We start from the raw sequence: 13,447 nt of genomic DNA, 5'->3' as shown, positions 1-13,447 counted from the left end.
AGGCCTATATTCTTCCTACTGAGCTGCTCCATGTTGTAGAAGATGATTAGGGCTTCACAGGGCAGAGAAAGTGAGAGAGAAACTTGAACATGGAGGCTGGTGCCCTCTCCTAGGCTCCTCTACTTGCTAATACATGGTAAGGATGCATTCTCCCTTCTTATGCATACTTATACAGGCATACCAGGTGCCTGTATAAGTTAAGTACTCACGAAAGGCTCAGATGACTGGTTTTCCTCCTTCCCTGATAGAGTACCCAGGCAGACTTGCCCATGTTTTGTCTTCCTCAGTTGCCAAGACAATCTTCGATGTTTACTTCCCGCTCTGCCATTGTTGGGACACTCTTCTGAAAGCTGGGAGTTCAAATTGTATTTTGTTGAGATGAGAACTAATCCCAGTTCCTCTGTCAGTCCTGGGAACAATACACAGGAGTCTACACGCTTAACACAGAGCCATGGTTTCTACTCCACAGGCAAATGACAGAAAATACAGGAGCTGTGAGACCAAGTATTCCAGCAGTAGAGGTGATCCACGATGTCATATATGAAATGGAGTGTTGGCCTTTGCATATTAAGTGTTTCAACTTTTAATTGTTAATTGTTTAATTATTGTTTATTCAAATCATCAACCCAGTTGAGAGTTATTAAGTTCCAAAGTTATTCTCCTGATTAGTTGATTAAAGAGTGTTTTACATAATTCCTTGTTAAAAATCCCTTGTTAATAAAGTTCCACAAGTTTGTTCCCCTCTTTAGTCCCTAAAAAGGGTAAAAACCCACAATGTCTTAATTCCTGTATGTGTCCAAGTTAATTACCCTGTTCTTAAGAGTTCTCTGAAATACTTATAGCCCAGTTTTAGACCTTTTACCAAGTGTTCTTAACCTTTGTAAGTTTTAAGTGAGTTTTGAGCTTTGCCAAAAAGGAGACCTTCTAACTGACAGAGAGATATTTTTGGAACCTGGCCGTTGGCCTGCAACTCAGCACCGTGGCAACCTGGAATTTTAATAAGGACTTTTTCACCGAGACAACAGCGAGCCATTGGCAGACTGAGATTACCTCACCTCAAGACACCACCAATCATCCAGGACCATGGAGGCTGGACAGTGGGCGGTCATGGGTGGGACCTAGACTCTATAAAAGTGCTGGACACCAGATTGGAGGGGCCATTTTCACCTCACATGAGTTGCTGGTGAAGCCTGATGCTGGGAGCACAGGCCTCTACGTCTTTCAAAAGGCAATTTAACCATTCTGACTTTGGGCTAGCTGAAGTCACCCCAGCGTTGTAAGGTCTCTGCCTTGGGACTTTTGAGCCGGTTCAGCCAACGAGATCTCTAATCACTGCAGACCCGGGGATTTTTTGGCTTTATAATTCTTTTGTACTTGCAATTTTTTTTGCTGATTGTTCTTTTAATACATTGTTCTTAATTATTTTAATTAAGAACCAAGAGTTGTCTCATTCCTCACACGGGACTTAACAGCGAGCTAAGCTCTGGGTGTATTTTCATGCCCTTTTTCGAGTGCAAAGGCCACAGGGAGAGATTTTAAATAGTCATCATTTCCTTAGCTCACACTTGGCTTCCCCCAAGGTCTGGTGCTGGTACCCCAACTGCATTGTTTCCAGTATCAAAAATTAGTTTTCCAGTCTACGTGAATTTTCTTGTGATCAGATATCCACTTGACCACTGGGTATTTGCAGTGCTTATATGCCTCTGCCAGCTATTGCTTTGTGGGTGGGGACTCAACATTTTCGGCTGAGTTTGGCACTTTCAGCATTTGCTAGAACATGCAGAAAGCACGTTTAAAAAATTTTTTTTAATTAAAAAGATCTGTGCATAAAATCAAGTTTGTTTGCTTTCCTTATCCCTGACGTTCTCAAGCAAATCACACTGTGCTTCATGATTGTGCACTGTAAGGGACTATTGAAAGAAATCTAAAGTGGTTTGAAAGTCTTTGCAACAGTGCTCCCACTGCCATTATAATCACTCCCATTGGGAAGTAAAACAAGTGGAATTAAGTTTCTGAACTAATATATAGTTCAGAAACTTAATATATGTATAATTACTTAAAAAACTTAATAATATATAATTACTCAGTAATTAAGTTCACAAGTAATAAAAAGAAAACTCTTCACACCAAAATAGGTTTACTAGTAAGAGCATTTTAAGCACAGAGTAACTGAGCGGCTTTTGCTGCTTGTGTAAGAAATTGCCACAGTGTGCTGCTATAATAAAAAACATCCTGTAATTACTAAATATGAGATTACAAGAAAAAAAAACAACTACAGGAAACAAAATTTTCAATTTTGTTAAGAAATTTCTTTTTTAGAAAACACCAGTTTTGTGCATTTGCAGAATTGTTAAACGCCAGGATCTTGTTTAACAGGTCTGCAAATACACAAAATGAAAACAGATCTGCACATCTTGGCCAAAGTTTTGTTTAACTCTAGAGCTGTAATACTGGTGCCTGCTTTGTATTACATGGCATTTCAAAATTCCCATAGGACTTGGCAAAGAAGGAATGGGCCCATTGGAGTGCACAGGCTTTATTTTACAATCTGAGAATAAGCATGAATCTAGCGCTGGGGATGGAAAGATGAAGACTGGGGTGGAAGCCAGGAGCTGGCTATTTGTATTGCAGCTTTCAATCCTGGAAAATTGTTTGGGCTGACAAACTCAATGACATATTTATGAGACACTAAGGACCTGCTCCTCTGACAATAAGCCAGCTTGATCCCAGAGGCAAGTATTTCAGGGTCAGAATGTATCTGTGTATGTATCTCTGGGAGGATGTTGTTGGGATGGGGCTTCAATAGTCCTCCAGGCCAGGCAGCTGATGCTCCCTAACTTTCAGTGAAAACTGGAGAAATTTATGTCAGTAAACTTGGAAATAAAATGGTCTTCTGCCTAAAACAGTCCCAAAGCCTTCAGGTGGAACAAACTGGGGTAAGGAAATTACTGTTATCACCAGTAGTTATAAAGAAAAGTAATGTCTGATGCTTTTTGAAATGTCTTTGGTCATCTTCCTGATCAGACTGATGAAATTTCTTCATTTTAATGTTCAACTAAGCCACTGTAGATTTGTGGCTGGACAGGGAACTTTACTTAGCTTGTTACCATTCCTGCCATTCAGCACAGTCAAGAGCAAAGCTGCCTTGTTCAGCACGATGGACCAACACACAGGACACAGGTGTGTCATTACCTGAAAGTCCATCTCAGCCAGGGATATGGAACCACCACATCATGAATGTTGTGTTAGACATTTGGGTGTGCACTTACGCTTCTCCATCTGTATACATCAAAGTGGTAAATTTTTTTATTCAAAGGTATTTTTAAAGTATTTGCATGCTTATGATGCTGGCGCATTACTGAAGGGTGCCCCCACTCTAAATAATGTAATCTGGGCATGTTATGGTGAAATGACCACCAGTTACATTTTAGCCTGCCTTTCCCTTCACTTTTCAGATATAATCCACTGTTTTGCCTTCTTTAGGCTGTTACAGGTATCTGACCAAAAGTAGAAATACAGGAAAGACAGCAATGCAGTAGGAAAATTTGATGCAAGGCTGATATGAATCTTCCTGGCATGGACTTACTGTGAAGCCTTGTGATAAACCAGCATCCCTAGTCAGAATTTGGCAGAAAGGTCTAGGTAGCAAGGATAAAGCACTGTAACTCTATCGCTTGCTGGGACTGGTTTCACTAGCTGATTTCTGAATTGAGAAGTTTCCCTTGAGGAAAGTGAGGTAGGGAGGAAAGGAAGGTCAACATCTCCTTTAGTCAACCAAAAAGTCAGTGAAGCCTCTGCTTCAGATTTTGACTAATGGTTAAATAAGAGCAGAGGTAACTGCTCAAAATCCAAATTCGGTCATTTTCCCAAAAGTGCACAGGCTGGTTGATCATTACAAAGTCAAGCTGATAATTAACCACAGCTGTTTTCCCCCTGTATCCTATTCCCAATCCTTATACATGTACTGGATGAAAAGGAAGATGTTTGAGGATCCGAAGAGAAAACTGCTCATTATTCTTGCTGTCCTCACGCTGCCCAGCTCAGCACAAACAGGTAAGAAAAACATGAGTGCCTAGCAAGGAATTGAAGGCTTTACACAGAAGGATCTGAATTCAATTCTCCCTAAACAAGCTGTATGTCAAGAGGTCCTTGGGATAATCTTGTTACGTGCCGAGAAGAAAAAGTTGTGCAAGAATGGTCCTGTCTTCTCCTATGCTTTGATTCAATCACTCTCAGTGATTTAATTCCATTAACCTGATTTACAAGAATGATCCAGCTTCACCCTGAAGTGTAAGGATGCAGAAAAGGGACCACTCGGCCTCTGGCAGTGGCATCTCCTGCTTCTAAAGCTCGGCAGGTGTACTCTGTGGTAGCTGAGAGAAAATAAAGAAATGCCACAGTTCCATTTCTTTCTTTAACTGTATTGTCAACGAGACTGCCTTAGTGATCACATCTGCAGTCTCATATCACCTGCAGCTTCACTGCAGTGCACATCCTGCCTTGCCTTTACTGATGATCCCCCACATCTTATGCCATTTCTGACATTCGCTGTGCTGGCACTGGACCTGCTTTTGCTACTTAGACTGGCTCCTGATCTCTAAAAATATCTCTTTCTTCCTTGTCAGTACACAGGAAAACCAAAATAAACAACAGTAAGGGATTTTCGTATTCTCCAAGGGAATCTGAATATTGAATGTGCTGTCCCATAGGACATGTTTTGTCTAATTGATGTAAAGGGTCTTCTGAGGGAAATTGGGAAGCTGGTTGTTCGATTTAAAAATAAATAAATTAATAATTGTTTTATTAATTTGTGCAGATTCAAGGCTGTTTCACTTCCTCCAGTCCAGAAAGGGAAGGTGCATGTATTGTCATTGCAGCAGGATGCCACTCTTAAAGTAACACTGCTAGTGACACATACTGCTGAAATTTGTGCTTGCTTTCTAGCCTAAATTCGCTCTGATTTTACTAGCTACAGGTCAGATGGGGTTTTTTTCTAGGTCAAAGTTCCTTCCAGTAGCTGCCTTTTCCTTCTCATAAAGCATTTTCATGCAGTAAATGAATCAATTGTGAAATTATCATTGACATATTTTTTCATCAGCATTCTCATATTTATTTCCGGACTTTTGATGTAATTGTCAGTTAGACTTGTACCTTCTACTAAGCCTACCAGAATTTGAATAGAAATATCCCCATTCAGTGGTGACTACCTGTCAGCAACCATTTTTTAAAAGATCTAACAACAATCTCATAAATGTACTTAGTAGGTGGTGTATGTGGCCAATTTGCTAAAAGAAACCAGCAAAGTATTATTTACCTCATGCTAAAACAACTCACAGAAGTCAAAGCTAGTATGACATCCATGGTTATTTTCCCAGCCAGTGCTGGAATTACATCAAAGGACAGAAACAACTTTATCAGTCAGGTAAAGTTTCCAGAATAGTCTCATTTTAATTTATGCTCTATACTTTTATTCTTTATCAATAGAAGCAAAATTGCTACCTTTGTTTTCCTAATGAATTAGAATGAGGGCGTTTTTTTCCCCATTGCACAGACACAGACTAAATGTGCCACTCCCTCCCTCCTGTGCAGGGAATATGGACAAACTCTTGGGGCATCACTGCACTGATTTCCAGACGGCCAATTTCCTACGGGGCAGCAAACTTAAGGTCCAGTTTCTTCTGTTCACCTCCTCAAGCCCCACCTGTGGAGAGCTGATTTCAGCTGATGATGGCATCAAGAACTGCAGCTTCAACAGCAGCCTGGAAACCAAAATCATAATCCATGGCTTCAGGTGAGAGAAAGAAGAGCACTGTGACTTACGTTTTCACTGGTAAATTAAACACTGCTGGGGCATTCCCAAGCACTGGGTGGGCTGTCATGGAACTCTCCTGCTTGTATGACCTTCTTATCTCCCCGGCAGAGTGGCTGCATGAAAAACAACTGCTAAGAGCAGAGATTGGGATGTTCAGCCTCAAACTGGATCCGGGAATTTTCCGGGAGACTGTTGGTGGAAAATGCTGCTGACACCCCTCATTACAGCACAACTTGAAGTACTTTAGTTTGTGACCAGTTGCCTTTTTGTGTGTCTGCTTCACACTTTCTGGAGCCTAAAAAAAGTTAGAAATTAGACTACATCTTTTTTCTTTTTTTCTTCCTTCCTTCCCTCTCTTTCACTGTTACTAATCTCTCTCTCTCTCTCCCTCTTCCTTCACATCTTTCCATTTCTTTCCTTTTTTTCAACATTTTTAGTTAAGAAGTATTCTCTTTAAGATTCTTGTCCCTTTAAATTGTTTTCTGGGATTTCATGCCCAATAGCCTGGATTGATGAGCCATTTGGAATCCCCAGCAGACAGATTATCCTTCTATTCTTGAAAATGTAGGGATTGGAGCTGGGTTGGTTTTTTTTTAACTGCTATCATTCTGCACGCTTCTGTGCCATTTTTCAGTCAGGTGTGACCATATAACATTATTTGTTTTGAAGTGCAAAAGCCTGAATAGAAAGTGCATAGAAGACCAGGATGAAACCACAGCAGCTGTTGCAGGGTCTTCTCAGAAAGCCTGCTGTTGCCTTCAAGTGAGATAGCACACTCTTCACCAGATGGCATTAGGAAAACTGGGTAGAACAGAGCCTCCTCAGTTTTTCTGGAATTCTTGGGTATAGATTATCTTTTTTTAGTTGTCTAGAGATGAGGAAATGTAGCCATGAAAGACCAGGTGATCTGGCCAAGGACTTCCTTCCAGTTGGCAGCAGAGAAGGATCCAGGTGTTCCCAGTCAGCTCACTTACTCCGGGTGGGCTCTGTGGTGGCTAAATGACACACCACAGTGAGACTGAGATCTCAGCCTGAGCTCTGCAAATGTTATCTCATTCATTAAATAGCTGGTTCCCTCCTGAACCAGTGCATTCTGGAAAGTGTTATTACACCACCACAAAAAAAATTTCCAGGTGTGGGTGTCTGGCACCAAAAATAACTTTTCAGCAACTGTCTGGCAGCTTCCTCTGAGACATGTGAAGCTCCAGCACCAGTGAACTACACACTGGCACATGCCCTGCTTGGGGAACACCTAACATCCTTGTCTCTGGTGGCTCCACAGGGCTTTGGGTACCAAACCTTCCTGGATTGAAGGGCTTGTCCAAGCCATACTGCACACCAGCCAGGTGAATGTGATTGCAGTAGACTGGGTTTATGGGTCTACAGGAGCCTATGCCTCAGCAGTGGAAAATGTCACACAGCTGGCCCTGGTCATCTCACAGTTCATCAGCAAGCTCCTGGTAAGCTACTGTGCGTTTCCAGTGCAGGGAGCATGAGCAGGGAACTGCTCCCAACCTGCTGTATTCAGATGTTGGACAACTGGATTTTTTTATTCCAGATTTTTCTTTTTTCCCCTCTTTTGGTCCAGGCTTGAGCATGCCACCATTTTTCTTCTTCTTTTTGAGTTTTGACATTTTCTGGAAAAAAAACCCCAGTTGTCAGCTGCCTCTCCAGCTCAGGACAAACCTAAAACCTGCCTTGGGTTTTCTCAGATCCATATTCACTGGACAGTCTTCTTCTGCTCAGAAATTTTGTCCAGGAAGCTGGAGGGAGTGAGATCTGAGGCTGGATTATATTTGCTCTGGGCTTCAGATATACTTCCCAGTATGTGGAAAAACCCAGATGTGTCCCACTCTGTTCGTGCAAAGCACAGCTGAACAAGACTTCTGCAATCAGGGTAATGAATCTTTGTGTTAACCAGCTACATGTAAACTCTCCACAAAACGTTTGCATTGCTGACTGACCTGTTTAGGGCTGGATTTGCATCTGTGGACCTAAAGAAAGGCTCTAAAAAACAGAAAGGGCAATACCCATCATTTCCTTAACTATCTGGTTTTCCACTGTACACCTCAAAAGCAATGCTACATCAGGAGAGTTACAGAGCTGCTGTGTGGGCTGGGACAGGGTATTTTACCTTTCTGCTACAGAGACATAAATTTGTATTTTTGTCACCCTGCAGGCCCTGGGAGTCTCAGGGACATCTATCCACATCATTGGAGTAAGCCTTGGAGCACATGTTGGGGGCCTGGTGGGGCACTTCCATGGTGGTCACCTGGGACGGATAACAGGTATCACCAAACTGAGTCTGGGGTCCTCACCTGTTCTTCAAGAGAGAATGAAAGAGCAAGAAAGGGGAGTCATTCAGAGTGGTCTTTTAATTTCGTAAGGGCTCATTAGATCCAAGCTTAGATTCTGACAGCGCCTTTCCAGCCATCAGTCCCCTCCACGCTTCCAAAAGAGCACAAGTATTTTCAAAAAGGTCCTTCCACCTCTGCTACACTCTTCAAATTGGTGCCAGCTTAGAAAAGTACGAGCCCTCATGACTAGTGAAAACCCACAACACCCACAAGCTTTGCTTCCAAATTATAGCATGTACATGTGGTTCTTAGAATTAAAGTCCACAATACAATTGTGGGGGGAGCAGCAGGAGTGAGTTGCTCTGCAGGAAAACATGAGCTGAGAGCCAAGGGGACAGCAAGGTGGGCAGTGGCCTCACTGACAAGGAATATGGTCCTACTGTGTCTGGGCAAGAAGAGCAGAGCAGGTCCAGTGACAGGAACCAGGCTCAACCACAGTCCAGTGATCACCAGGCAAGTTCGTAGTGACAAGGCAAGCCCAAGATCAAGCTGGGAAGTCAAGTCAGCAAGATAAAGGCAGGACCAACAAGACACAGGGCAGGGCATGGCATCCCTACCACACAGCTCAGGCAAGGAACAAAAGCAAGAGCCTGAGCCAGCGTTGGGAGGACCCAGATGAGGCTTCTTGCTGTTGTCCCCCACAAGCTGGCTGTTTTCACAGTAGGCTGGTCTAACTGTACCAAATCAGAGCTGACCTTAAACACAGCCAGACTCCTGGGTGTGAGGAAGAGGTTCCACTGAGGGAAATACAGAGCAAGATGGTTATAGGCTGATCCTGTCACTTAGAGCTTTTGGTGCACTCAGGACCTCATCAGCCCTTACATGTGGAGCATGAATAAAGTCACAGAATCATTTAGGTAAGGAGGGACTTTGCAAGGTCCCTAGTCCACACACCACCACCACCACCATCACCCCTCCTCAAAGCAGGGCTGCATTGCAAGTTATATCAGATTGTCAAGGGTTTTACTAAATTCTGAGAATCTCCAATGATAGAGATTCATTTTAATAGGAGGGGAATGCCACTAAGAAGGAACAGACATAAAGTCTCCAGTAGTGTGGCCTCACATCCCAGTCTGCCTCAGCCCATGTTGGTCTGTTTCACAGAGGTATCCTCAGGAAGGCTCTCACTGCACACTCGGCAGGGCAGTGCAGAGAAATGTTGGTTCAGTCTTCACATGTCATAGCTTCCCATGCTGCATGAAATACAGGCATTTCTTAACAGAAACTGAATTTCTTGCTGGGCCCTTTTTAAAGCTGTGAATCAAAGTTTACATTAGGAGAAAATTGGAGTAGCGACTGTCCTGCACCAGAATTTTATGATCGGTGATGTCTTCAGATGAGCAGAAGCAGACATTTCCATGAAACCATGGTAATTAGCTTCAGAGTTAAAGACTCTTCCCCTTTGTGTTGTCCACATGTAATAGAAGCTCTGTAGATTTATTTATTCCATTTGTAACTCTGCTAGAATACAACCCCTTTTCCACATTCCTGTTTATCCTAAGATTTGATAGGCACATTGGGTATTGCAGATTCCAGTTCAGATTTAGGAGCCTAGACAGGTTGGATTAGACCCAAGGTATGTCTGATCTCATCTTCTGCCTCCTCACACACATGTGTACACTCACACAGGAATGTGATCCCAGAGCCACAATCTGCAGAGGTGTTTTCAGTCAGCTAAGAAGGGCTGTGTGGAGCAAAACCAGAGGGAGTCTTAGGATCAGAGCACAGACTTGACTTTAACAAAGTGACTTTCTTTAATCCATGCCTGTTCCACTGGATATCTCCTTGTGCAGGAAAGAAACTGGAATGAACAGCACTTACCAAACTCAGAAAAGAACACTTTGTTTCAGTACTTGCAGAGGAAATTAAAAACCTTGAAGGAAGTAATTTGCATGTAGAGCTCCAGTAAATTGTTTCCTTAGCTGCCAAAGATGTACATCTTAATGGAGTTTATGCAGCTTGTGCCTGGAGAAGGAAGGGATAGAGGAGAGAGGATACAAAGCTGCTTGCATTGGAGCTGTGCTAGAATTGACTGCTGTTCATATTAGGTTTCTGTCTCCTCAGCATGAACTTCATGCCACACCAAAGAATGATTTTCAGTATCTTTAGAAGCCTTTTACTACAACGTGGTCTGTAGAAGTGGGTGAGGAACCTCTGAGCTTTTTGTGCATATCAAGATTAAAGAACATTAAAGTCTCATTCTTAGCTTTTATTTACAGAAAGAACCGGAAAGTAGGTTTTTTCCCTTCTTTTCCTTTTCCCCTTCTCTCTCCCCTCACAATTGCAGACATGCCCATTTGTACATAGTTGATACTGCCTTCTCCATAGAGAATTAATAGGACTGAGTCCAAAGCAGTGAAACCAGCCAGCTCCGAGGCTAAGTGGCATGTGGAGCAGACCTGTTTCCTAAACTATTGTTGTCTGCAGAGTGAAAAAAAAGTCTTGTGAGGTTACTTTTCTACAAAATGGAAATAGGATAAACCTCAGAAAAAAATTACCTTTAATCTGCTCCTTGGTAATGCCAAGGATACTTTTCTGTGTTCCTTTCAGTCCCCAGAAGTTGCTCTAGGAGCAAATTTTAGGCAAAAATGTAGATGATTGCTAGAGACTCAATTTTATTTGTGGGGAGAGGGCTCAGAAGCCTCTTTGTTTTAAAATTGTTAGATAGTATGAAACTTTTGTAATTCCTCAGTTGGTTAATGCCTGGGGTGCTGAATTCACCACCTAACTGCTGATCTCGTGATATTTCTCAGACTGTAGTGCCAATACACATGACAGTACAATTTGGGAAGGCATTAAAAGTTTGATTCTCTTTCATCAAAACTCCAAGAGACACTATGCACCCACTCTGTCAGAGCTATTTAAAGCTCAGCCATGGCTTTACAGCCTAGAGTTAAAACATTGCTAAAAGGGTGTGCAACAGTGGAGGACAGTGCAAGGAATCTGTAGTGGAAGCTGGTGCTGGCAGAAACTATTCCGGAGCGTAATCGCTGAGACCTGGGAATAATTTATTATTTCTGCCTAGCAAGATTTTTAAAGATTTAGATAAAATAACTGGTCCAGAAATAAGAAGGAGAGGGGCTGAAGAGTACTTGTTGTTGAGGTGTTTGATTTTGTTACAGCCCTGGATCCTGCAGGCCCTAAGTACACCAGAGCCAGTCCTGAGGAACGCCTGGATCCTGGGGATGCCCTGTTCGTAGAAGCCATTCATACCGATGCTGACAGTAAGCTGCCTTCCCTCTTCCTCAGCCTGGGCTTCTGGTCCTTCTGACATCATTATTTGCTGAGGAGTCTGTAGGTCATTGTCCCTTTTTTATCAGACTACTGTGAGTTCAGGTTCACTCTGAGGAAGTTTCTTGTTAAGGAAGGGTTTGATGATGAATTCATGCCCCAGAGCACTTCAAACAACAGACAGACAGGTGGAGATTGATACAGCAGATTGAGTTTATGCAGAACCAGCTCAGCAGGACTTTTACTGAATGAAAGTAATTTATAGGTCTAGTCTCACTTTGTTTTTTCCCACCTGATGTAAGAAAGGTGCCACCGAGAGTGCTGTCGGAAAATAACAGAGTCAAACCAAGAGCTGGTGCAAAAATTGAGTAACTTCTCCAAAGCACTGAGGATCTACACAGGAAGAGCATGTGCTAAAGAATAATGTGGTGCCTTTGAGTCACACCTTTTGCCTGGAGACCACAAAAACCTCTACCAACACAACTCTCAATTATGCTTCACAATCCCACATTAAGACTGTGGTGATCTTAGTTCTCCTTTACATAGAATCAAAAACTAGACTCGCTGAGGTGGTGGTCAAGACAGAGTTTCCAGTAATTTTGATGGCAGGGCCTGGAGCATTTTCTGCTCTATGCATGAAACCTGCACAGTATAGGCATGTAGAAGCAGGAAATCTGGCCTTGATGTCTCCAGCACTGGGGCTGGCTCCAGTACTACCAATGTTCAACATATTATTGGGACCTGTCATAAACATGTAGGGTAAAGCCTACAGAAGAGCCAAGTCTGAAAATGAAGTGGCAATTCACCTCCTTTCAGATTTCGGGATCCGGATTCCTGTAGGCCACATCGATTATTTTGTCAATGGAGGCAAAGATCAGCCAGGATGCCCCCGATTCATCTCTGCAGGTAAGAACACTCTCTGGCCAAGTGAAGAGCTTTCAAGGCCATTTAGCAGACTGTGAAAATGGCAAGCAGCTCCTGCTACAGCCAGGGCAGACAGCAAAGCAAGACGAACATGTATTCACAGCCCACCTCTCTTCTCAGCAGTACAGGAAGCAGGTGACATTAAAATCACATACAGATCAAGTGTCTTGGCAGCACCACTGTCAAGAGATGTGATTTTGGTGATGCTTCCCTATGACACAAAACCCTAGCATCAGTAGAGATGACACTTTTGCTAAAAAGACTCTTAGGTATCACTAATGAAAGCTGCTTTTGGTTTTCCTGCTGCAAGTTGTGTCTACTTAGAGAGGCAGTTTGTACACTTACTGTCCTTTTCTTCTAGAGAAGAGGACTTTCCACAGTAAACAGTGTGGACTCACTAACACTCAAATGTGCTCTGTATGAGTCAGCTGCATTGAGGCTCAGCTTACCTGGGATACCTATGGTATCTCATTTCCCATAGCTGGGGCTCCAGTACAGGTGGGAGTCAAAGCTGCTGCACCCCCTTACAGAGAGCTTGGGGCCTGACTGATGGGACACTGACAGAAACATGACAGCTCTGTGGTCCCCCTCTTCTATGGGACTCAGTCTGAGAGATAGGTACACTTTTAACTTTCTGCAGAACTTTTTCTGCAGTGGGATCTGAGCTTGCCGTCACAGAAATGTCCTGCAAAATGTTATTAATGGGAAGGTGATCACTGCAGTAAGAGTGTTCCTTGACTCCCAGTTCCTTGGGAATGTGCAAAAAAACTGCAGCCAAGAGGAAGGCTCATGGCTGCTTTTCTCTGGTTGATTTTCTCCTTGCAGGCTATAACTTCCTGATCTGTGATCACATGCGGGCAGTACATCTCTACATCAGTGCCTTGAACCATCCCTGTCCCATCATGGGGTTCCCCTGTGCCAGTCATCAAGATTTTCTAAATGGTCATTGCCTGGACTGTGCAGAACCCTTCTTGTACTCCTGTCCCAGAATAGGTACAGTACCAACATGAGACCTTCCCGGAGCAGATGACAATATGATGGTGTCAGTGCAGAGCACAGGATGCAGTCTAGATTTTTCTGTGCAGGATTTGCTTTGGATCTCTTTGGGAAGAGTGAGAAGCTG

At 43.0% G+C, this 13,447-nt stretch overlaps 1 protein-coding gene across 2 annotated transcripts in view; it reads left to right on the top strand.

The window, feature by feature from the left end:
• The window catches only part of PLA1A (phospholipase A1 member A), a 28,393-nt gene that overhangs the window by 8,144 nt on the left and 6,802 nt on the right, over positions 1-13,447 (top strand). The window contains exons 2-8 of one of the 2 annotated variants that reach the window (XM_048293906.1): positions 3,977-4,053; positions 5,590-5,791; positions 7,095-7,272; positions 7,992-8,100; positions 11,292-11,393; positions 12,217-12,306; positions 13,150-13,317. In XM_048293906.1, the coding sequence (XP_048149863.1) occupies positions 3,977-4,053; positions 5,590-5,791; positions 7,095-7,272; positions 7,992-8,100; positions 11,292-11,393; positions 12,217-12,306; positions 13,150-13,317 (926 nt within the window). The remainder of the gene's footprint in view (positions 1-3,976; positions 4,054-5,589; positions 5,792-7,094; positions 7,273-7,991; positions 8,101-11,291; positions 11,394-12,216; positions 12,307-13,149; positions 13,318-13,447) is intronic. The other variant, XM_048293907.1, reaches the window with a different exon arrangement.

The sequence above is a fragment of the Corvus hawaiiensis genome, chromosome 2 (genome assembly GCF_020740725.1).
Source record: "Corvus hawaiiensis isolate bCorHaw1 chromosome 2, bCorHaw1.pri.cur, whole genome shotgun sequence".
Taxonomy (NCBI): domain Eukaryota; kingdom Metazoa; phylum Chordata; class Aves; order Passeriformes; family Corvidae; genus Corvus; species Corvus hawaiiensis.
Note: the sequence above shows the minus strand (reverse complement) of the source record. Positions and strands in the feature narration are given on the sequence as shown.